This window comes from Podarcis pityusensis (genome assembly GCF_964106645.2).
Source record: "Podarcis pityusensis genome assembly, chromosome: 4".
Classification (NCBI taxonomy): Eukaryota; Metazoa; Chordata; class Lepidosauria; order Squamata; family Lacertidae; genus Podarcis; species Podarcis pityusensis.
In genome coordinates, this window is record NC_138027.1 from 32,552,007 (window position 1) to 32,576,197 (window position 24,191).

Here is a 24,191-nt window from a genome sequence, read left to right on the forward strand (position 1 = left end):
TTTCAGGAAGAGGGGCTTTTCCCAGTCCTGCTTCTGGAGATCCTTTTAACCAGAAATATGAGAAACTGTTACTTGGGGTATTTCATGTACCAAGTGTGTGTTCTAAGCATTGAACCATGATTCCAGCAGGCGCAAGGTAATAGCCTCTATGCCATCCTAATCTGATTGCTTGGCAACCCTGTAAATACCACTGAGATCTTGGTTAACAAGCAGTAAGAAAAAATAAGTATGTCAAGCATCCCACCATGAAAAGTCTGAATTACCTTTTTAAAATGAGAAAGGACAAGTCTGAGCTGAAGTCCTGTAAAAGCCACCTTTTGCACATCTGTTTTAAGCAAACCAGCCATGCATTTCCTTCCTAAACGTATGAAGCGCTTTCATGTGTCTCCACAAACACCACTCCATTCTGAGAGAAGGAAGAAAGAAGTGCAGCAATCTTTATCCATACCAGCTTTAGGAGAGTTGACAAAAAAGGAAAAGCAACCTGTGAAACACAAGACCATGGTAAACCGTGTACCTTTAAGAATTTGGGGATGGAATATTCAAGAGCCAATTAAATCAAAGCACACTGATCCACATTCAAAACATCCTGATTCAGATAAACAACCCACTGAAAGAAGAGGCTGAATCGATAATGACAAAAAATAAAAAAATGTTTTGTTTATTATTAAAAGATTTTGATAGTTGCAGTTAGCAAAAGACAGAACTTTAGCACCTTCCCCACCTTCCAATTCAGCATGGCAGTGTCCTTTTCTTTAATAGAAATTTGTTTATTTGGTTTTTCAGATTAAAAGTTTACAGTCAGATATCCAACATATATAAAAACAAGATTCCGCGGAGTCTCTTGGACTTCCCTCCTCTCCTTTGTGGGTCCTACTGTTAATAATTTCCTCCTGCATCTTTTATAATGATTCAAATATTTTCTCTCTCCATTGCATCCAAAATTCACCATTAAACTACAAGTGATATTCCAATCCTACTAACAATTTTAGCTGTTCACAATTGTCTTTAAGGTAAGTTATAAATTTTCCCCATTCTTTATTAAAATGTTGGTCTTCCTGATTTCTGATTCTTCTGGTCATTTTAGTCATTTCAGCATAAGCCATCAACTTGATCTGCCATTCTTCTCTGGTCAGCATGGCAGTATCCTTTCTTGGAGATCTAACAATATGTGATGGATCAGATTCCAATCACCTGCCTTAGAAAACGGTCACCGCTGTAAGTCCTCCCATTCTTTCACACAAGCACTTAGTTTTTGCAAAGCTGATTATACTGCTGAGGGAACACACCCTGATCTTTCATGCATAGTTACAGGACAATATGCCACCAGTACATGCAAAGATCTCCAGATAAGGCCCCATGTGTTTCAATGCCTATGCTCTTCTATGCAACAGCCTTACCCAGAAGTAATACAAAAATATGTACAAGTGTCTTACTGATGTTTCTCAATAATAATAATAATAATAATAATAATAATACGCTTAAATACTCCACTCAATAGAAAAGCACGACTGAAATCAAGAAGATACAGAAGCCCAACATGTGTTGGCACCCATGTCCTATATTATCATCAAAGCACTACCACACATTAAAAATTGTGAAGCTACATTAATCAAGGCATGCCCCTTGCCAGCCACAAATCAGGGAGGGAGAATGGAATCTGCAAGAGGAAAATTTTTAAAAGCGTATTAAAATCCATGAAGTTAGAACAGCTGTTGTTCTGGGGACTTTTTATCAAAACCATGGAATGAAACAGACAAGCCATAGTAAGGGATCTGCACTGTGCAAGTCTATGAAATACTGTGGGGATTGGTCTCACTTGCAAAACATTACCTGTGTGCCCAGCAAGCCAGAGGTCAAAGAGTTGCAAAGAGTCATTTTTGCTATGTTTCATCTTCTTCCCAGAGACATTTTAAATAAAAGCCCAAATGGGCTGACATTAGCTGGTTATGAGGATGAAGTCAGAGCCCACAATGCAAGCTGACATTTTAAACATGATTTATGCAGCAGTTTATAGTCTTTTCTTCAGCTCTAGTGCTCTTAGGATTCCTGAGGATTACAGACACAAGTCATGATGATAAACATAATGAATGGGTATCTCTAGAAATGTGATCTCCTCCTTTGTGTTCTGGTTCCTTTAACCCAGAGGTAGTCAAGGTAGTGCCTTGAGGTTGTTGTTGGGATGCCAGCTCCCATCAGCATGGTCAATGGTAGGGATGCTGGAAGTTGTAGTCCAACAACATCAGGCTGTCCTTGCTATAACTGGTTGGCTAATGGGGAAAAGATTCCAGAAGGCCTGAGCTTCAGATGACATGAGATTAATGGTAGCCAAAATATGGAGCTTGTTGCTTCATGGGTTCTTTTATCCCTTTACTATTTATGTATTTCTAGCCTCAAGGTGCTTGCATGCTGACAATCTCTCTCAATCGATCCAGCTGGTCTTCTTTCAGAGCATCTCGCACAGAACAGAAGAAACCGAAATAGTGCTGAAAGTTATGCATCATAAGCAGCACACCAGCTAGCAACTCTTTGGTCTCAAGAAGGTGATGAACGTAGGCACGGCTATGATTCTGGCAGCAGTAGCACAAGCATCCATTCACTAAAGGGCCAAAGTCATCCTGGTACCTAAGTAAGAAAATGAGAAGATATTAGCACTAAATAAAAATAAAGCAACCCTCCCACAATTAAAAAAACCCCTACACATTGGGCACAATGAGACACCCACTAATCACTCATTGTGAGACGCTGTCTGATTGCAAAGCAAAAAGTATTCTATACACAGAGTACACTACAAAGAATAAGAGGACAGATTATTGTCCCAAGGGGCTAACAATCGAAAAAGCACCAGCATATTCTATGGAAACTAAGGATGGAGTTATCACCTGGGTGTCAAAGTATTTTTCTAATACCAGCTAGCAGATGAGTTATCAGGGTGGGTGTAGGGATTCTCAGCTGGAGCCTGACAATGAATACTGCATTGCCCCACCCTAACCTTAAAACGTAATGGCTATGGTTTCAATTACTATGGCAGGATGAACTTTCAAGGTGAATGGCAGGCTCATCCTTTTCTTCATCAAGATAATGCTGCTATCTATCTGCTCTCTGCATTCCATTACAGGACACAGCAGGAGACCCATACACCACAATAATAAGGCAGAGCTACAGAAGCACCACCTTGGCAAGAGGCACCCTGGAGCTTTGCTGTCAACAAAAACTTAGAAGCCCAATAATTTCTGGTGTGGGTGGACAGCCAAGAGTTTTCAAGTTCCTTTACGGTTTGATAGTTTTCACAAAATATAAGTTAATCCCTCTAGCCTGTCCCAAGCACAGCATGAAAAATAAAGGCAATAATAATTTCTATTTAATTTTTAAAATGTTGACAAGAAACTAATTTTCCCTGCACTAAATGGAGCCAGGACGTGCATACAGATGTGGAAAGCATCAAAAGCATTTAGTAACATATCTGCTAAAAGAGATGTATTTTTTCAACATTTTTTCCAACTCAAGAGGGCGTAAGTTTACTATACAATGGTTGGTTTTAGAATGTATACATCCCTGGTGTTCTGGATGTTTTCTAACCATTGGCCACCTGTAACATCATGTGCCAATCATGGCTCCCGTAATGCCTGTTTCTAAGCTCTTTGAATATGAGAAAAGGGAACGAGAGTCAGTTAAGGAAATAAGGGCATGAAGGGGATAGGGGAAATAATCGACAAGGAGGACAAGAGAGTGATGAAAAGCTGAATACCTGGCAAAGAAGGAAAAGGAAAGAATAGAAGGAAGCGGTTAGAAAGTAAAGCAAACTCTGACAAGTTGAAAGATCAGACTCAGAAACTGCTACCCTAACAGCAGCACTCACAGTTAAGCTAGCCCGTACTGTGGTGCTGAAATTTTAGCAGGGTGGGGTAGGACTTGTCCTTTTTGCTGTGTTCGTGGATGAGCATTTTAGGAATTTTATATTACGTACTTTTTGTTAATTTCTTAGCTTTTAATTAATTTTATCTGTTTGTCTTTTATCTTGTGAAGTTGCTTTGATATGTTTTTATTAAGTGCATAACAAATGATAATGATAATTATCTTATCTGATACTGCTGACCCATCTACCCAGGAAACTGAGTAGTAATAATAATAATAATTTATTATATATACCCCGCCCATCTGGCTGGGCTTCCCCAGCCACTCTGGGCGGCTTCCAACAAAATATTAAAATACAGTAATGCATCAAACAATAAAAGCTTCCCTAAACAGGGCTGCCTTCAGATGTCTTCTAAAAGTCTGGTAGTAGTTGTTCTCTTTGACATCTGGTGGGAGGGCGTTCCACAGGGTGGGTGCCACTACCGAGAAGGCCCTCTGCCTGGTTACCTGTAACCAGGATTAGTTTGGCGTTTGGACATTGTGGGGTGGTTATTTATTAATTGTTATAATTGTCCATTAATGGTTGAGATACAATAATACTAACATGTTCGTTTGACGCTTGAGTGATTTCAGTCTGCTGCTTCTCATTCCCAATAGCAAAACCTCCGAACAGTGGAATACTTGAGTTACTTATTGCATAAACTTAAATGGACTCAGAACTTTGCCAACAAGAGCATATCTACTTAGAACGAGTCCCACCATGTTCAGTAGGGTTTATTTCCAGGTAAATGCAGAACTTCTCCCTTAAGCAACAAGACAAGTAGTCCATGGCAGAAGCTGAAATTTCAAACTAAACTATTAAACCAACATACCTTTTTTCTTTCAAATTTATTTCAAATGAAGCAATTTCTTGAGATCTGTGGATTGTTTCATTGTCTGTTTTTTCATCCTCTTTTCTCCTCATATCTTTTTGCCCTTTCTCTTTTAAGACTGCAATGAAGTACAAAGTATTTCATTAATAAGGTTAAATAAATATTTAAAAATATCCCCTCTCAAACACTTCAAGATGACTCTCTCATTAAAACCCACATGGGCATTTAAAATGTTTAAAAGGTAATCATGATATAGTAGAGGTAGTAAAAAAAAAGTGACAAGACTCTAGAGGTAGAAGGGAGCCAACTAATCTGATGGGGACTTGAAGTTCAAATTGCTTTCATTTTAGTTGCTGTTGCTCAGCTGCCTTCCCTTTCCCATTCTTAAATAACCATAAAATTCAATCCTGCCTGAACTGCATTTTGCACACTGTGAAGTCACCAAATTCAATAGCTTGTTTTTATTTGGATGGAGTTCACAAGTGACCTGCATCTGATCCACACTCCACATTTGACCTGACAGCCTGACAGCTTCTTGAAAGAATTTCAATCAGAATGTTTAGACTGTCACAGTAGTAAAGAGAGACTCATAAGGATACCATCTGTAAGTTCTCAGCACACTGAAATGTTCATAAAATCACTGGGGTGGAGAAATGGTCTATGATGCATGTGAAGACTATTCATCCTTTGGAAATTCTGAAACGAGACTAGGTATTGTTGTGGGTTTATTTCTTTTATAAATAAAAGACTATCTTCTATTTCCAAACAAGTTACCAGGAAGCACAGAGAGACTCTAAAGCTTCTTATTCAATGAGAAAAAGGAGCAGAGTGTTTCCCCTTTGCACCTTTAATTCTATATGACTTGTCACATTGTAAGTAAGGTTTCTGGAAAATGTGATAAAAGATATACTTGTCTGCTCAAAGTTGCCAAAGCATGAAACAAACCCTCAACCCTGAACCCATTAAGAAAGCCACCTGCTGCTCCTTTTGGGGACTACATTTTCACACTTGCCCTGTCTGTGAATGACAGCCCTGTTTGAAATCTTTTGATTAAGAAAAAGTACAGTCCCTAAACGTCCTTCATAATCTAAGGAACTTCTGTTTTGATGGAAACAAAACAACACAACATACAAGCAAGTTTAATAACATATGCAACTTTTTAGGGAGGGCAGTACAGGATTCCTTTTGGTGTACCGACCTCCCCGTTGCACCAAGGATTCCCTGCCCGAGCTGCTTCAGGTTGTGGTGGATGTGCTCCTGGAGACACCTACTTTGGTTGTCCTGGGGGATTTTAACACCCATGCCGACACGAACTTACTAGGGGCCGCTCGGGACTTCGTGGAAAGCATGGCCTCCAAGGGGCTGTCCCTGAATAAGTTTGGCCCAACTCATAACCACTGACATGCCTTGGACCTGGTGTTTACCTCTACGGATGTTGGTGATCTGACACTAAGTAAAAGCAAAACAAAAGAAGTGCCAGGGTCAGATCACTTCCTGGTGCAACTGGACTTCTCCATGACCCTTCCCCTCTGCAGAGAGGTGGGACCAATTCAGATGGTCCACTCCCACCACTTAATGGATCCATGGCTTCCAGAGAGTGGTAGGGGATGTTTTATCCCGTGTTGATGGCCTTTCAGCTGATTCCCTGGTGGCCCGCTGGAATGCGGAGTTAACCAGGGCTATTTACTGTCTGGGAAACCCAGCCAGATGGGCGGGGTATAAACAATAAATTTTATTATTATCATCATCATCATCCTATTTTTAAAAGACACCTGAAGGTAGCCCTGTTTAGGGAAGTTTTTAATATTTAATGCTGTATTGTTTTTAACACTCAATTGGGAGCCGCCCAGAGTGGCTGGGGAAACTCAGCCAGATGGGCAGGGTATAAATAATAATTATTAATAATAATAATTAGCAAGGTGAAGCAAAAAAAGAGCTCCTTAAAGTCATGGTTTGATTTCTTCATTACTAGCTGGATGAGACTGAAGAGAAGAATTACTGTAATTTTCCACTGCAAAACACTAACTATCCTAAGCCTCAACAACATATATAGACCATAAGGAACACTATACCTAATAAAAAATAGTGGTCTCAACTACAACGTCAAGCATCATCTGAAAATAGCATTTTTTGTGTTATAACCAGTTCATTGTTTTTCTGATGTCAAATGAGCTACAGATAAAAAGGAGGTGATTAATAGTGTATATCTATTTCTAAGAACTAAAAAAGTAATGCTGCCACTATTCCAGTATTCACACAAAAGAAGTCCATAAAGACAAATACCTGCTGTTTCAGGATCTGGTTTATAATTATAGCTGAAGGACAAAGCACTGCCCCGCTCTGTCACTTGGTAAGGGAAAGAACTCTCAAAAACATCTACGCCTCTCTCAATGCAGTCCAGCACCTCATCTGGCCTGCCAATTCCATGAATCAGTCTGCAGAAGACATAGTGGCAAAAGGTTATTTAGTTTATTGGAATCTATTAATTACACACACACACACACACACATACACCAATTTTACCTTAAAATTCCAAGAGGGTTCCCTTTAATATAACAAAATTCAGTTACAGTAAACAATAATACTTATAATAAATACAGCCTATTTCAAATAACCAGCTTTTGGGGTACTGAATAAAACACTTTCAAAAAAGGCTGTCAGAACATAAGAAGAGGCCTGCTGGATCAAGCCAAAGGGCCATCTGGCCCAGCATCCTGTTAACACAGTGGACAACTAGATGCTTATAGGAAGCCCAAAAGCAGGAGATGAGTACAATGGCACTTTCAGCGCCTTGCATGAACAGGCATATTGCTTCCAAATGCCTGTAGGGTTAGTTCGGTGAATTTCATTAGAGAGCTTCTTCCAAAATCCCTGGAGCCACCCTCAAAAAGCCATTGCCTTGAATTCAATAACAGATGTAGAGAGGCCCAAGAGCTTTACCTCCCTGACATATCTTAATGATGAATTTTATTTATTTATAAAACATAAATGTAGAAGTCTCTCAGCGTTCTACATTAAAACTAAAAGACAAGCATTCAATAAAATTTCCTAGGCTACATAAAAAGGATATAAGACCAAAATGCAACTGTATATCACAAATAAAACTCAGCAGTGTACAAAGCAAACAATTAAAAATTAAAAGTCAGAATCCAGGTAAATAAGAGTATTCTGGAATGTGGGTGCCGTCACCAAGAAGTCCTGCTTCCCCAATGCCACCAAGTGATTATCTGCTGGTTATTGAAGGACCAGCAGGGTTTCTGCATAGCTTTAAGATTGGCTTAGTCTGTATCAGGGGAAGTAGTCTGCCTGGTATCCTGGTCCCAAGTTGTTTCAATGGGCTCTAAATGTCAGCAGCAAAACCTTGAACCTGGCTTGATAGCTAATAAGTCTGTGTGGAGGCTTTGGCTTTGCAAAATCATCACAGCAGAAAGAAGAAACATGGACAGACCTTTTTAAGCCATGCAAAACCCAAACTACTACTACTATTATTATTATTATTATTATTATTATTATTATTATTATTATTTATACCCCGCCCATCTGGCTGGGTTTCCCCAGCCACCTCTGGGCGGCTTCCAACAAAATATTAAAATACAATAGTCCTTCAGATATTAAAAGCTTCCCTAAACAGGGCTGCCTTCAGATGTCTTCTAAAAGTCTGGTAGTTGTTTTTTCCTTTGACATCTGGTGGCAGGGCGTTCCACAAGGCAGGTGCCATTACCAAGGAGGCCCTCTACCTGGTTCCCTGTAACTTCGCTTCTCGTGGTGAGGGAACCACCAGAAGGCCTTTGGCGCTGGACCTCAGTGTCCGGGCAGAACGATGGGGGGGGGGGGAGATGCTCCTTCAGGTATACTGGACCTTCAGGTATACTGTATAGGCCTTTATAGATTGGCAGCAACATCCTGAACAGAGCAGCTAACAGACTGGCTGAATATGCTAAATTGATTTATTGATATTTTTAATCCACACATTTTTTTAGAAGGGGGCAAGGTACAACATATATTATCTTCTGTTTGCAACACGTTCAATATATTAAAAGCGCATTTCAAATTAACTTGCAGTTTGACTGATCTGTGAAATCTGTGAAGATTCTTTTTCACAGAGCTTTTCATTCAGTGCATATGGCACTGTAGGTGTTCCAATTAAAAAACCGGATCTTATATGAGGCAATCAGAGGGATACAGTGCACCAGCAGAGGAGTAAAAGAGCTTGCTCATTCTTTTTCAGAGTGATACCCATGTCCCCAGGTGTGGTTAATACAGGAATATGCCTGAAAATAGGACTGAAATCTATAACATGTATGGTTTGGGCACTGCTGTTTTCCAGAAGTAATAAAGTCTGCTTTGGCTTTCAGGAAGCCAGTAAGCACTCTGAGATCTGTCAAGATTTATACAGAAATACATGGCTGAAGGATGTTCTCTATAATATAATGGAACAGGGAATTTCTCCACTGGAACTTTTATCTTCAGGTGAAATGAAGGCAAAACCAGTATTGTTTCAAATAGTAATACAAATAGTCAAAATTTGATAAGTGAGAATCTAAATTATGTTCTCCTTCCTTTTCAGCATTAAATCCAATTGGGAGAAAAAGTAAAAACTATTTAAGAGTTCTAAATACCTATAAATATTGGATTCACATTAAGTTTGTTCATATGAGTGGGTTACCTTCTACCCAGTTATAGAGGAAATATAATAAAGAGCTTGCTGGCAGCTCTAGTGACCTGAAAATCATGTTACATCAGAGGAGATACTATTATTTGTTTCTCTATTTAGCTGATCTCTCCTGGATACTGAAAATGCTGCAATTTCCCACACATGCTGATTTAAGGGGACGCAGGTGACGTTGTGGGTTAAACCACAGAGCCTAGGGCTTGCTGATCAGCAGGTCGGTGGTTCGAATCCCTGGATGGGGTGAGCTCCTGTTGCTTGGTCCCAGCTCCTGCCCACCTAGCAGTTCAAAAGCACGTCAAAGTGCAAGTAGATAAATAGGTACTGCTCTGGCGGGAAGGTAAACGCTGTTTCCATGCGCTGCTCTGGTTCGCGAGAAGCGGCTTAGTCAGGGGTCCCTTTACCTTTACCTGGTTTAATTTCACATTGATTGATTGCTTTTGCTACAGTTGCCTCATGATTTAGAGCAAGGATGGGGGATGTGTGTCTCTCCAGATGTGGTTGGACTCCAACTTCCACCAGCTCAAGCCAGGATAGGCAACAGTCAGGAATAATGGGAGCTGTAGTTCAACAATATCTGGAGGGCCACAAATTTCGCATCCCTGGTTTACAAAACATCATTGTGAGTTTTTGTTTGTGTAAACTGGTCAGCAAACACAAAACACACATTCACTGATCTAAACCAAAAACCATTAAGTTAAAGTCGCTTTAGTTGTGTGTAACCTTAACCCAGTTAGTTTTAGCACTGACTGCAGGGTTGAATCCTTAGGGCCCTCTGTAGTAGGCAGTCCCAAACTGTTGTGAAATGGGAGCCAATAGTACTTCTTGGAGTCGAGGGTGCAAGTAAAATACACTTACTTTCCTTTTGGGACTTCTCTGGTTAAATAATATGCCTCCATCCCAAGAAAATATGAATTGCATTTCTGACATTTTGCACACATTCTCCTTCAAGCCATTCAGATCACATGAGCCTTCTTCACCAAAAGTAATTTTTTTCCTAAAAGCATTTTGCCATTAGCCAGAGCTATAATATCCCCTTGGGGCTCAAAAATGCAGATGGAGTCACCCATGCTTAATATGCTATTATTAGTAATAGCAATGCTAGACTCCACAAATTCAGCTGGCAGCTTTGTCAAAAACTGGGGAGGTGTAGAAACAGCAGTTTTTCTCTCCCTCAGGAATAATGGCTGTGCTGACAATTGAACAAGTCAATCTAGGTCAATAAATTTAGCAGATGACTAGAAAAATGCACAGTACCATAATAAATTGTCACTTTAGTAATGACTTTTTTGACCAGGCCATAGAAAACTTACAGCATGAGCTGAGTTTATTTTTATGCTCCCTGGAAAGGAAAATGCTATGCATTTAACATAGCTATTATACAAGCAATTAACATTTGAAGTTCCTTAACAACAATCTTTCTAACAGCAATCAAGGTTACTCCCAATTTAAAAACAACTTGATGTCTGTCAAAGTTTGACAGGCAGATTTTCTTCCTTTATCACTCCAGCCATCTCCATTCCAGGCTGAATGCAATAGTGAGAGGGGAGGGCAACTTTTGCAGAGAAAGTTGATGCAGCTGGCAGGTAGGCATGGGAGGAATGTAGGGCTTGGGTAAGAAGAGGTGACAGTTGCTCTCTTTGCCCATGGACGGAAGCTTCTTGTGAAGCTTCCCACTGATTAGGAGTGACATCACACCTCTGCTGATTCCCCTGCCATTTTGTGCCTTCCACATTGTTTTTCTACTCTTTTAAGGTCCAGTTCTTCCTTCAATACTACTCAAATGCAGCCCTTAAGGAGCAGAAAAATGCGGAACACAGCCACAAAATCTGTCTCCTCTCTTGCAGTATTTTGCCAGTAATTTATGAACTTTTTTTTAATCTCATTTGAAATCTCTGCCTGTTTTCCAGTGCTGAAAACAGTTATCTCCCAATGGAAGAAAGAAGTTTATTAAAAGAATATACTGCCAAGGGATAGTTTTTGCATTTTTAATGATTCTGATAAGCTCTTGGGGTGATTTTCTTCCACAGCCAGCGGAGATAACAAAGTCGGTAGTACTCTGCTATTGCAATTCCTAATTGCAATGAAATGCTGATCTCCAAACCACAGGCAAACACAAAGCAACACTCCTCCACTTGCTTATTTTGAAAGCTTGAAACAAGACCACCAGAAAAAAAGACAGAAATTGTTCATTAGCAGTGGGGAGAGGTGCCCAAACTTCCTGCCATGAGACACTGAAAAGGGACACAATGTCTCTTGAATCATGATGAATTGCAGCCTAAATTTATGTCAATCGCCAAGTCCCCTCCGGCACTCAGAATTCCTCTCTCTGAAATATGCTAATTTCTATCTGCCTGCAACCCCCCTTTTGGCTCAGCTGTGACTTTATCTGCCTCACACCTAATATCAAAGGTTTCAATTTCCACTCTTTAAAATCAATATTCATGGTTGCTGCAATAATCTTACATAAACCGTTTTGTGAGATCCACCCAAAAAGTGGTACATAAACAAAAGATAACATGTACATCATAACGTTCAGGGCAGGTAGGGAGGCCTGGAAGGCCTGATTAGATTCATGGCCTGAAGTGCCCCACCCTTCCCATAATTTATGAAAAATTCACTTTCAACAGCAAATAAAAACAGTTGTGGTCTGGAGATATAATCAGCCAGGAACTTTCCAAGTATCTGCATTATGTGGCTTTTGATCAAATTTACACTGTGGTCTGACCTGGGTTTATCTTCCGGTAACTCTGCTGTAACCACGGACAAGAGTTCCAGTTTGGTCTTCCAGGCCATGGAATTTCCTTGGAAGCCATCCAGCAAGAAGCCAGCTACCAGTCTCTTGGCAGTCTCTTTAGCAGATCGGAGCCTCTCTTCCAACACATCTCCACCTTCAACAACTCCAATTATCAAGCTCTGTTGCAATTCCTAGTTTGGAAGGAAGTTATAAATGTAAGAAAAATACACCCTTTGGCTGGGGAAGGTAAGTTAAGCCTGCAATCCTAACCCCTACTTGCCTGGAGGAAGCCCCACTCAATTCAACAGGAGTCCGTTCTGAATGGACATGGTTAGGATTACACAACTGACTACCCTGTTGCACCAGCCTTATTTGGGGCAGAGACCAAAAAGAAAGAAAAAAGCCAGTGTGGAGTATAAGGGTTAAATGAATGAACTGGGACACAGAAAAAAATAATTACCATATCACTGTCCTTGTCCTTCCCCCCTTATCTTGACATCAGTTAACTTCATGGTACTTAAATGAGAGTTAAGTATACATAATGTAATAGCCTGAGACTCTGTTCCGAATATTTTAAGGCTGATTCTCCACCCTAGATTGGTACTTTTTAAGAAAAAGTCAATACTGGCTGTGGCAGATTGGTTTCCTACTGCCAAGGAACCATAGAGCTCCTGGCTACCACTACCTTATGAAGAACTATCAGAATAATAAAAGAACTTTTCACACTTGTTTTTTCCAACATAAGAGAAAAGCTCATTCCCCCGCTCCCAATTAAGTAAAGGCCTAAATGGCAGAGCAAATATCATTTTTGGGAAGCAGTTCTACACACTAGTGCCTCAATGTATTCACTAGAGCAGGGGAGAACCTTTTTGACTATTCTGTCGATAAATATCAGACTTCAGAACTACTCTAGCTATTTTGCCAATACACCACATGCTCCAAACCTCCCATGTTGTGGGAGACTTGAAATGGTTCAAAAAGATTTAGCTCTTACTGGAGATTTATCTTGCAACTGGAGGCACTCATCCAAAAAGGACAGGGATCGATCCACAGACTTCTTGGCCCTCTTCTTAGATATTCCTTCTCCAACCGTGTCTCCATCTGATAGACACTGGAACCAGTCTGGCTGAATAACGCGTTGGAGGGCCATGAAATTTGATGGTGTCATTTCTATCCGCCCTCCACTTCCCCATATAGAAACTGACTGTCAGAGACAAGCAAACAGAGAGAGTTTAAACAGGGAGATTAGGAGATAATCAGTGAGTGACAAAGATCTTGCTAATGGAACCATCTTCTCATGCACTTGGAAACTCAAGGCAAAACTGCACTTTATAAAGAACATTGATTGCTGTTAAGAATGGAAGTACCTCAAAGTCAAGTTTCTATTTCCTTTATGCTTAGTTCAAACTGCCCCATACCCTGACTTCAATATGTTCATTACTCGTTCCTGCCAGCAACAGCCAATGATGTGAAGCACAAGTAGAGAAATGCGCATTTTAATGACAGCATGACAAATGAACAGCTGAACCTAGACGCTTACAAAGAGAATGGAGCGGAACTAAGCCAAGAGCTGCTGTTTTCGGTGGTAGCTTCACATTCTCTGCATAGCTGTCAACCATCCCTTATTTGGCGGGAAACTCCCTTATCCCAGCACCGTGTCCCGCTGCTGTCCCTTATTGATGATGTCCCTTAATTTTCCCGGGTTTCATGCTCGCCTGGCTCGGGAGGGAAGCAGCGGCTCGGGGTCCTCCACCGTGAGTGAGAGAGCGCGCACGAGCTGCCACGTCTCCGTCTCTCCTTTTCCCCCCTCAGGGGCGCATTGTGAGGAGCCGGGTAAGCAAAATCCCTTATTTTGGCTGCTGATCCCTTATTTTCGAGGCTGCTGGTCCCTTATTTTCAAATCTGCATTTTGACAGCTATGATTCTCTGTAAAGTGTCATTCCAACTTCTAAACTATGATCAGCAGATTTATCATCTGAAGGATGAGCATGTGATGCCTGTATCAAGTAATAACTTCCACATGGAAAGAACTGTCAGTAGCAACACACCAAAGGCAGTTTTTTTCAGCTCACATAACATAGTGGTCTGGACCTTAAGTTCTCACTCTATGAACAGAAGGTGCATTCCATGGGCACAACTGTCCCGTCATAATAGAATTTCCTTTTCTTGCATCGCCTCCACATGGAGGTAGTGCACATCCAGCTGCCATAAGTTATGTCTATATACTTGTGTGAATCAGCCTCTGAGATCTGCTCTATATTTTTTTTAAATGATATTTATTGAAAATTTTTTAGAATTACAAAAGAGAACAAAGCAGAAAAAGAGAAAGAAAAAACAAAGAAAAAACAAACCACATCAAACAATACAAATTCAAAAAACAAAAATACACCACAAACACTCAAAAACAAATCCATCATTCTCAAATCCTCAACTGTCATTACCTTCTTTCTTTGACCTCCTCCTCCTCCCTTTTTTTGTATCCTAGTTGTTAATTGTCGCAGCAAATCCTTTCCATATTTCATAATATTCTGTCATTACATTACCTTAATCTATTTTAATCTTATCTTACTATAAAGAACCTTAAATCTTAAAACTTAAATCTTATTTTTACCAACTTCTCATAACCATAATATTCTTACATAATTCTTTAAACATTTTTACTAAAGCCAAGTAATTTCGTTCCAACATTTTTCTAACGTTCATCAATTTTATAAAACAATCCTAGTAGTAAAAAAAAGAAATAAAAACAATCCAATCTTCATCCAGCGTCCCTTCCTCCTGGTCCCGGGTTTTGTCAGTCCTTTTTATCCCATCAATCTAGCGCATTAACCTGGTAACCTTGTATCCAAGGCCCTTAAGTCCCTTCCATGTCCCTTCCGCGGCTCTTCTTCATATTTATAGCTGTATTTTCCTTTGTCTCCTGCTCCTTTCACTCGTGGGAACTCCAGCTTAACAATGTTTTTGACCCTTCTCGACAAATCAGCCCCTTTTCCATAGTCCACACTAAACTCCATGTGGTATTTAAAAACATGTTTCAAAATCCCTCCAAAATTAAGAGCCCCCACAACCCCAAACATCTCACGGCCCATTGCCAGACTTGAAAAGTCCAAACATCCCTGCATGGGGGGGTCTATCCAACCCCCCATTTCCAAACCAAACCAAACTTTATCTTTCCAAATCTGGCTTTTTCCAAGTTCATTTGTCAAATCCAAAAGCTCATGTTCCTGCTGGGCCAGAGCTCCCTCCATCTCTGGCACCCAAGATTCAGCAACATCCTCTTCCCTCATCTGTTCTGTCAGGGCACACTCCTGATTTAATTCCTGGGTGGGCTCCATATAATTTCCCACTGCCTGTTCAAAATTTCTGATTGCATCAGTCATCAAATCCGTCTTCTCATGTAGCTGTTCCAGTAGGGCATTTGTTTTACAGAGAGCACACAACAGAGCTTCTGAATACATTGTCCTGCAAGGTCAGAAGTCTATTCCCACGATTGTAATCTGTAACAGCTGCAAGCTCCCCAGAATTGGTTACAGTTTCACAGTCTCCCTCTAGGGGGAAAACTTCTATTTGTTCTTTCTTTTAAAGACAAGTCTAACAACAAAGTTTCCTTTTTCAGATATTTTGTCAATATTTGTTCCTTTAAAATGCGAAGGGGAACAATGGAATCACTATGTTTCTCTTCTTTTAGCTATCTGTCAAAAACGTTTGTCTCTGGTCAATGAGCTTCAAAAAACGTCAGTCCTGACACCCCGCTCCAGGATCAAGACGGTGGAAAGTTACTTTGCTTTACACTCACTTCTGCAGGTTTAAACAGTCCGAAAAAAATCCCCCCTCTTCTCCTGCTTCCGAAGGGGGTTCAACAATTTTAAATGATGAAAGTTAATCTTTTACAAGCGATTTTCTGAGCTCTAGTTTGCCATGTCTTTGCTTTAATCTACAAAGAAACGGAAGGCTGACTTCCTGTTTAGACCTTCCCGTTTCAGTGCCAAATTGAAGTAAACTTTTAAGTCCAATTTTCCTTTCTGCTCGCAAGTCCTTATTTAAAGTCCAGTTGTCCGAAATTTAAGTACTCACGGGTGATTATTTTAGAAGCCAAATTGTCCCAGGAAAAAGGCAGCGCTCTCCGGCAATGGCTGTGCGGCTTCGCTCCACGGAAGAAGCAGTTGACTCTCAGCACCGCGCCACTTCCCCCTCTTCGCTCCGGAGCCCGTTAGTGGGTTCCTTTGCGGGTTGGGGGGGCGCTAAAGGTGCCCGCCGAGTCCCATGGTCACAGGCTTCATCCGCCTGTGATTTTTGAAAGGGTCCCTGCTTCGCCATAGCAGAAAAGACCCGTTTCGCATGGAGCTAGTCCCTCCAGATCAGAGGGAGTCCGCCATTGCCGATGGCGCCACCCCGGAAGTCCGATCTGCTCTAAACTCACCAACAGAATTATAAAACTAATAAAATTAACATTAGAAAGATGTGATAAGATGTAATGCCAAAATGTAGGAGGTCTCAAAGGTGCACAGAGGAGGAATTATTCACCCAACATTTTGAAATATGGACTCTTCCCCACAGTAAAGAGATTTAGTTATTTGAAAAGGTAACCCAAACTATCTTCCAGTTTGTTTGAGTGACTAAGGCTGCAAACCTATATACACTTACACTGAACATCTTCTAAATTTCCACTTTCTCCCATCTTGATGACTTGACTGTCTGTGATCTTTATTCCTCTAGCTCTAGCAACAGAAGGTCTCATTCTCCCTCAAAGGACTTGTCCTTTGTCCCTTGCTACTCCATATACTTGGAACTACCACCTAGAACACCTGTGTGATGCCACCTCCCTTACTTCCCTCAAATCTCTCCTCAAAACCCATCTTTTCAAAAAACAAAACAAAACCCTTCAGCACATCTCCCAGTTTCCATGCCCTTCTGTAACTGAGCTTAAATTTGTTTAACTGGCTCAATAACACACTGCTTTCCTGTTGACCCCTAACTCCACACCTTCCCTGTGTTGAATTACAACATAAATTGCAAGCTCTTTGGGGCGAGGACTTGTATTCTATAGAGCGCCATGCAAACTGATAGTGCTATTTGATAATAATATGCTGTATTGCAGCAGCAGCATTTAACCTTGTATTCTGACCCAGTGTTGGTGTTATTATGGATGATTATTCAATCACTGGGCCTCCCTGGTATCACGTAGACCCAAAAGGTTGAGTTATTAAAGCTGCCATCACTCAGGACATATTGCAAACCAAAGTCATCTGAAGATAATTAAATGCAGTGAATGCAGACTAGCAGTTGAACTGAGCAAGAGTTTACTGCTTTAGATGCATTTGCTGATTCTTAATTTCAAAATTAAGAGAGACACTCAATTAATTTAGGCTTTGAGACATCTGTTGAACAGATCAACAAGCATCTGCTCTCTTGGGCAATTACTCCAGCAATTACAAACTTTTCCATACAGGGAAAAAGTAAGTTATGTTTCCGTATTCACGACATCCTTCCAAAATCAGAATGCACTATATAGGCACGGGGAGTAGATTTGTACATTATATATAGAATGAGCACAATTCAAAGTGTTGGTATTGACCTTTAAAGCCCTAAACGGCCTCGGCCCAGTATACCTGAAGGAGCATCTCCACCCCCATCGTTCTGCCCGGACGCTGAGGTCCAGTGCCAAGGGTGTTCTGGCGGTTCCATCATTGCAAGAAGCAAAGCTACAGGGAACCAGGCAGAGGGCCTTCTCGGTAGTGGTGCCCGCCCTGTGGAATGCCCTCCCATCAGATGTCAAAGCGATAAACAACTACCTGACATTCAGAAGACGTCTTAAGGCAGCCCTGTTCAGGGAAGTTTTTAATGTGTGACATTTTAGTGTATTTTTGGTCTCTGTGGAAGCCGCCCAGAGTGGCTGGGGAAACCCAGCCAGATGGGTGGGGTACAAATAAATAAATAAATAAATAACCATACTTCTGTTCTAGGTCCTATAAAAAGGGTAGAAAGAACAATACGGATGTTGAACACCAGGCTTAATTTGGTTTGAAAATCAAGAAAGGAGTTGTGTTATTATATTATAGAAAATTTAAAAAGGAACACAGTCTTATGCTTATTGAACGGTTGTATATATAATTTGATTCCACAGACAAGAAACTGTGTTCCTGAAAATCTCACATTCAGACTTATTTAGCTGTTTGTTTCTAAATGAGGTTTCTAGTCATCGTTGTGGCAACAGATGTGAAAATGTGCTGGTACTGGATGCAAAGGATTCTATAGGTCAGGCTTGCACACCTCTTTCGGTCATAGTTTCCTACCAATAATTATCTTCCTGCTACCATAATTCCTTGCCAAAAATAAAGCAAAATAAAAATTCTGAAACTGCCTCCCCCAACCTGCAAATATTCTACAGCTGTCACTACTCCCAAACAGTTCAATTGTAAGCATGTTTACTCAGAAGTAAGTCCCACTAAATTCAGTGAGATTTACTCCCAAGTGAAGTGCATATTGGATTGCAGCATGAAAATGCTAGAAGGAAAGATTGGAGCCGGCAGCCCAAGAGCCTCACTGCATTTGGCTCATTTGGGAAGCCACAATGGCTATGTTCTGCCTCCACTGTCTAATGCACTATGTCTCTGAATACCAATTGCTGAGAATCACAGGTGGGCAGAACGTTGTTGTGCTCATGTCCAGCTTTGGGGTTTCCCATAAGTATCTGGTTTGCCACTGTGAGATGCTGAACTAAATGGGCCACTGGCTTGATCCAGCAAGCTCTTGTTATGCTCATTTAAGTACTGAAATGTCAGTAAGTTCTTGTGTCTACCATACCTTGCAGTTGTTGTAACCAGGTGGGGAGCAGATTACTGGGTCATGGAGGGAACAGTATAGCACTGAATCTGGCATGCCTATGTATGGTTAAAAAAAAAATTACCTTTTAATATACAAACTATGAAACCTGCACTGATAACTTTTGAATACTGTACATTGTTTATAAGCAATTGTGAGTGTATATAACTTATCATTTCTGAATAGAAAAACAACAGACAATTCATTTCCCCAGATACTATAATATTCTCCTGACCAGCTCTGTTCACCTTCCAGGAGAGAAAGGGAGGGGAAGTGGCAGCTACATAAGCTCAACTTCATAGTGGCATGTAGGCTCTGGATTTTGATTTGATTAATGTTCCTTGCAGTTAATACTGTGCTGACAAAATGACAGCTGACTTGCTCATCTTCTACGCAGATATCCTCAGGGGACCTGACCCTTGAGCCTCCTTGGCGATAAAACCACCCCCAGCCCAGAACAGAGCTTTAAAGGATAACAAACATAAAAATAAAAGAGTGAACTGCTGCAACAAGAAGAGAGTGAAAGCTAAAGTACAGCCTCAAAGTGTAGCTCATTTATTGCTTTCAGCGGTGATGTGAGGGCAGGGCTTTGGTGCAGCAGTCCAGATCCCCACTCAAAAGAACAAGTATGAAGGCCCACAAACACAGTGGGGCTGGCCTACAACATTTTGATATAAATAAAGCTATGCATGTTGCCATCTAAAGGGGGGAAGGGGATAAGCTCAGTAAGCCCAGAATCTAAAGATACCTAAGTGCACCGCTGATTGCTTTCAAACATTTTTAATATAACAATGAGCAGTGTTTGCCAGAACTTTCTGAGAGAGGTCCTTCTGGCTAAAGATCCTTCTTGAAGTGTAGGGCAATTAAGATTCCCACCTTAACTGCAATTCTGTCAGGCTTTGCTACCTAACTTTAATGCCTTACAAAACACTCCTGGGCTTTCTATCAAATTAAATATATGCTAAAGGCGGATCAGTGATCAACATGCTGCATAAGGTATTATTAGACAGCTTTAAAAACCATTTAAAAAGTCTTAGACGTTCTACAAAAAGAAAGTCAGGGGTTTTATCCTTGTAGTTGACTAAAGATATGATGGCTGCACATTCAAAACTCCCCAGATAGACAATGTTTTCATATTCCATGACTGCTAAACTGATATTATTAATTCAATCTGACTTATGATTCCGAGAAACCTTTTGGTGTATATAGTGCTTTAAAATCTATTTCATAGTGTCCTCACTTCCTGGCAGGTTGACCAGTTGCAGTGGCCAACATATAGAAAATCAGCTGACCAATGTGTGAACACATAAACAAACAAGAGCAAACTGGGTTTGCACTCATGTGCAACACTGATTCTGCCTGCAATAAGCTCCTTATACAAACATATAGCTATAACTTGCGAGCATCAATATCGTGGAATATAAAGGCACAGTGCAATCTAGTCTCTGCTTGTCAGTGGCTTACAGGACTATTATGTCTTAATCCAGGGGTTGCCAAACTTTCTGGATTAGTGGGCACATCTGTAATTTTGACAAAGTGCCATGCATGCCAGTCACAAAATGGCTGTTGTGGGAGTCGGGCACAACATATCTGCCATTATTGGAAAGTGCAAAAAAAGAGCTAGGGCCACGAAATGGTAAAAGCATGCCCTCTCCAACAGCTGTCCCACCAATGGGGAAAAGGCACCTACATCAACCATCACCATGGTTTGCTCATAGAGAGATCTTTGCTCATCTCCTTTATTCAGAACTGGTGGGTGGGTGTCCAATGAAATGTGGGCATGTTTAACACGGCATGCCCAATGTAGGAAAGGTTGAGCCAGTGCAAACAGGAACTGAGCAGGCACATCAGTCTTTGTGCATTGTGGATTTATGAGGGGATATTTACTAAAACCTTTCATGGGTGCCATAGGAGGTACTGATGGCACACTGCCATTTGTACATGCTGTGTTGGTGATCCTTGCCTAAATCAAATACATCCCATCCAACTTCAAATACAATTTCCAATACTGTACTGCATATTACATTCCATCTTCCAGCGTCCCACTGTATTACGGTAATACTATTACCTATGAACTTTCCAGTTCCTTCTTTATATTCCGCCAAGACCTCATGAAGTTCTACCCTGCAACCAAACAGAGAAACAAATTAGACCACTGGGGAAAACCCTTTTCAGTCCTGTGAATAAATCATTTTTAGAATTCTATGACTGAAGTAAAGTTTTGCTTTAAATGAGTATATAAGGGAACTCACACTACTGAATATAAAATGTTAACTGCATATAAACTGTCTATACAAGATATCCACAAAACACCAACAGGTGACTGACTGTTTAACTGTTACATCACATTGTCTTAAAACAGAGGTAGCTCTGGAAATGAGGTTTTCTCTTTATATATAGAAACGAGATTGAAAAATGGTAGGATTTGACCGGTCAAGTCAGTGGACATTCTTTCTCATTTCATTTAACCAAAGTAGCTGCCTGACTGGGAGGAAGGGAGAAAATTCCACTCAGTGATTGACTGGAGAGATGCCTTAGTTGCAAATAAAAGGGCAGTCTCAAGCCACAGTCAAGGCCAGAAAGTGGATCAGAAGTTGATTAGCTATTCAGCAAGTTGACTCATACAGGGTCACAGCGAATAAGCTTCCTGCTGTCAGGTGGTTAGAGGTGATACATAATCAGCTTTTAAGTGACCAATAACTGGTCATGCAATATTGCCCAAAGACTTAAAAGCCATTGTGTCATTCATGTCTGAGGTTGCAATCCTAAAGACACACTTATCTATAGAGTCCTAGAGAGTTCAATGTTTACTACAGCTTAGATATGTACAAGATTGCCCTGTTGGAATTTGATTCTATCACATCTGCAAGGACAAAAAACAACAACATTATGCAATCAAAGATACACTACAAAAGAAACATGATCTAGTGATGGATAGTCTGCCTTGGCCCTCATACAGCTGGACGAGCACAATTTAAGGTGCTGTTTTACACATAAAGGCCTAAATGACATAGATCCAAATTTTAACAGAAGAAAAATGCACTCACAATGCTGGAAGTGGAAGTTGTATAACTACAGGAATATCTCGGACCAACTGTAGATTGTCATGTGTCAGGTGTGGTGCTGATCCCATTTTGGTGTAAAGCAGACAACCTGGAATCTCCATAGATTGAATCCCTTTCCTGCCAAGATTTGTCAGCGTGCCAAGACGACAGCCACCAACTACTTTGGAGAGGCAAAATTTCATCTTCATTAACACAACTGAAAAAGAGTAGCAAATTCACACAGGCATATTTATCATGCAATACTTGCAACTATGTGCAGGGGTAGTTCAATAATAAAGAACATGCTTTGCATGCAAAAAGTCCCAGGTTCAACCCTAACATCTCCTGATAGGACTTGGGGGGAAAACCCTGTTTGAAACATTAGAGGGCTGCTGCTAGTCACTGTAGTGACAATCTTGAACTAGATAGATCAGTGGTCTGAGCATTTTTTTATTTCCCTAATTATCTAATTTTCACAATATCCATTTGGAAACCATTTGAACATCTATTTCCTCCTTTGTAAAAACAGTAGTCATATTAAACTACTACGGCATAAAGACAAAGATATTATCACTAGGAAATCCTTCTGAGTAACAGAAACTGAAATAAATGAGAAGTGTGCAAGAACACAGAATTGCATCTTAGAATGTTTGTTGTGAGATTCATTTTTCAAGCAAGAACCTACTTCATCATTTACTAAGGGCAAAGATGTTGACTAAGGGGTTAAGATGTATTATTTTGGTAGTGGACTGTGCTAAGGTTGATGTAAAAGGCCCACAACACATTGTTGAACATCGGCTCCCATCAGTCCCAACCAGTCTTTGTCAATGATGGGAGCTGCAGTCCAACATTATCTGAAAGGTCACAAATAATAAACTGAAACAAACTATGGAGCACAAATATCCCTAAAGTAAGATCTGTGAGTTCCCACTTTGAATATTACATTAGCATTTCAAAGCACAAGTTATTCATATTTCTATGTGAACTAGTTCAGTGGTAGCCAATGTGGTGCCCTCCGTTTTGGGGAGCTACTATTCCCATCATACTCAGACAACATGGCCAATGGCTAGGGATGATGGGAGCTTTAGTCCAAAAATTTGGCTACCCCTGAACTACCTCCTAGGGCCGATGTCGTTGGAGAGTCATGGCTAATCTCTCAATGTAATTTTCTGCTTCTAGAAGCAGATGTGAGGGTGGGAGGGAAAAAGAAAGAGAGATGGATTAGGGTCAGGGCACAGGAAGGAGTCCAACCATTTCCCTCATACTACAGCCCCAGTTCAAAGTTGCCTGTGGACATATTAGCACAGAGATGGGGGAACATTACAAGCTTTTCTTTCTGTTATAGCAGCATTTATCTTCTTTTGATGACCTAAAGTTTTAGCTATTATGAAAGGGGAGGTACATCTTTCTGTCCACTTTATCTACATCAAACATTATTTTATGCACCTCTGTCTTCCCCACAACCTTTTCTTCAAAAAAGCCCTCAACACACACAGGATAGTCAGAAGTTCACTGCTTGCTGTAGTGCTTTAAGTGAAGGAAACACATAAGATGTCGGTGATCGCACTGATTACTTGAAAAACTGCCTTTTCTTCACCTCCAAGTCCAGGAAGCAGCTGCTGCCACGTTCCGTGTGGTTCATATATTAATGTATACATATATTAATGTATACAATGGGAAACATGCCACGTAAATGGATGGCACTTGTTAGGTGTCCACGTAGTAATAATAGCAGAGGATTCAAAATGCAACATCAACACGGGCAGAATCCCAGGCTCGCCTGCTTCAGGCAGCAGGGGAGGACGCTCCCCCAAGTAAAAAGGAGGTCTCCTTGCGTGTAGGAAACCAGCCCTTCGGCTGAGCCCAGCTTTCTTCTCCCCGAGACGCCCGTTTAATCCCCCACGAGGTGGAAGAGCCCCGCACATTTAACGCCCACCACGCAACGAAATGAAGCGACTTGCAGTCCAGGACGGTACCCGCCGCCCTTATCCCAATTGAAACGAAACCAGAGGAGCTGCACCCGCTGGGCCACAAGCGCTTCACTGTCGCGCGCGAGCTCCCACTCGGTACCTCAGCTTAACTCCACACGCCTGCCACTCGCTTCCGCCGCGGTCCTTCGCGCCCGGCTCACCAATCAAAGCGGGCTTTCGTCATCGCGAGGCGCCGGTTCTTGGGGAGGGTCCAGGAGCTGC

At 41.0% G+C, this 24,191-nt stretch overlaps 1 protein-coding gene across 2 annotated transcripts; it reads right to left on the minus strand.

The window, feature by feature from the left end:
• Positions 1-635: 635 nt before the first annotated feature.
• Positions 636-24,153, minus strand: QTRT2 (queuine tRNA-ribosyltransferase accessory subunit 2). 2 transcript variants are annotated; one of them, XM_081004328.1, is made up of 9 exons: positions 24,070-24,153; positions 22,003-22,216; positions 21,024-21,079; positions 18,938-19,014; positions 13,128-13,337; positions 12,125-12,324; positions 7,011-7,162; positions 4,728-4,845; positions 636-2,625 (listed from the first exon to the last, which is right to left on the minus strand). In XM_081004328.1, exons 2-9 carry the CDS (start codon positions 22,206-22,208, stop codon positions 2,394-2,396), a joined length of 1,251 nt encoding a protein of 416 aa, XP_080860454.1. In that variant the 5' UTR covers positions 22,209-22,216; positions 24,070-24,153; the 3' UTR covers positions 636-2,393. The 2 variants fall into 2 exon arrangements, with proteins under 2 accessions (XP_080860454.1, XP_080860453.1); XM_081004327.1 differs by lacking the exon at positions 24,070-24,153 and adding an exon at positions 23,780-24,049.
• Between the last annotated feature and the right edge of the window lie 38 nt (positions 24,154-24,191).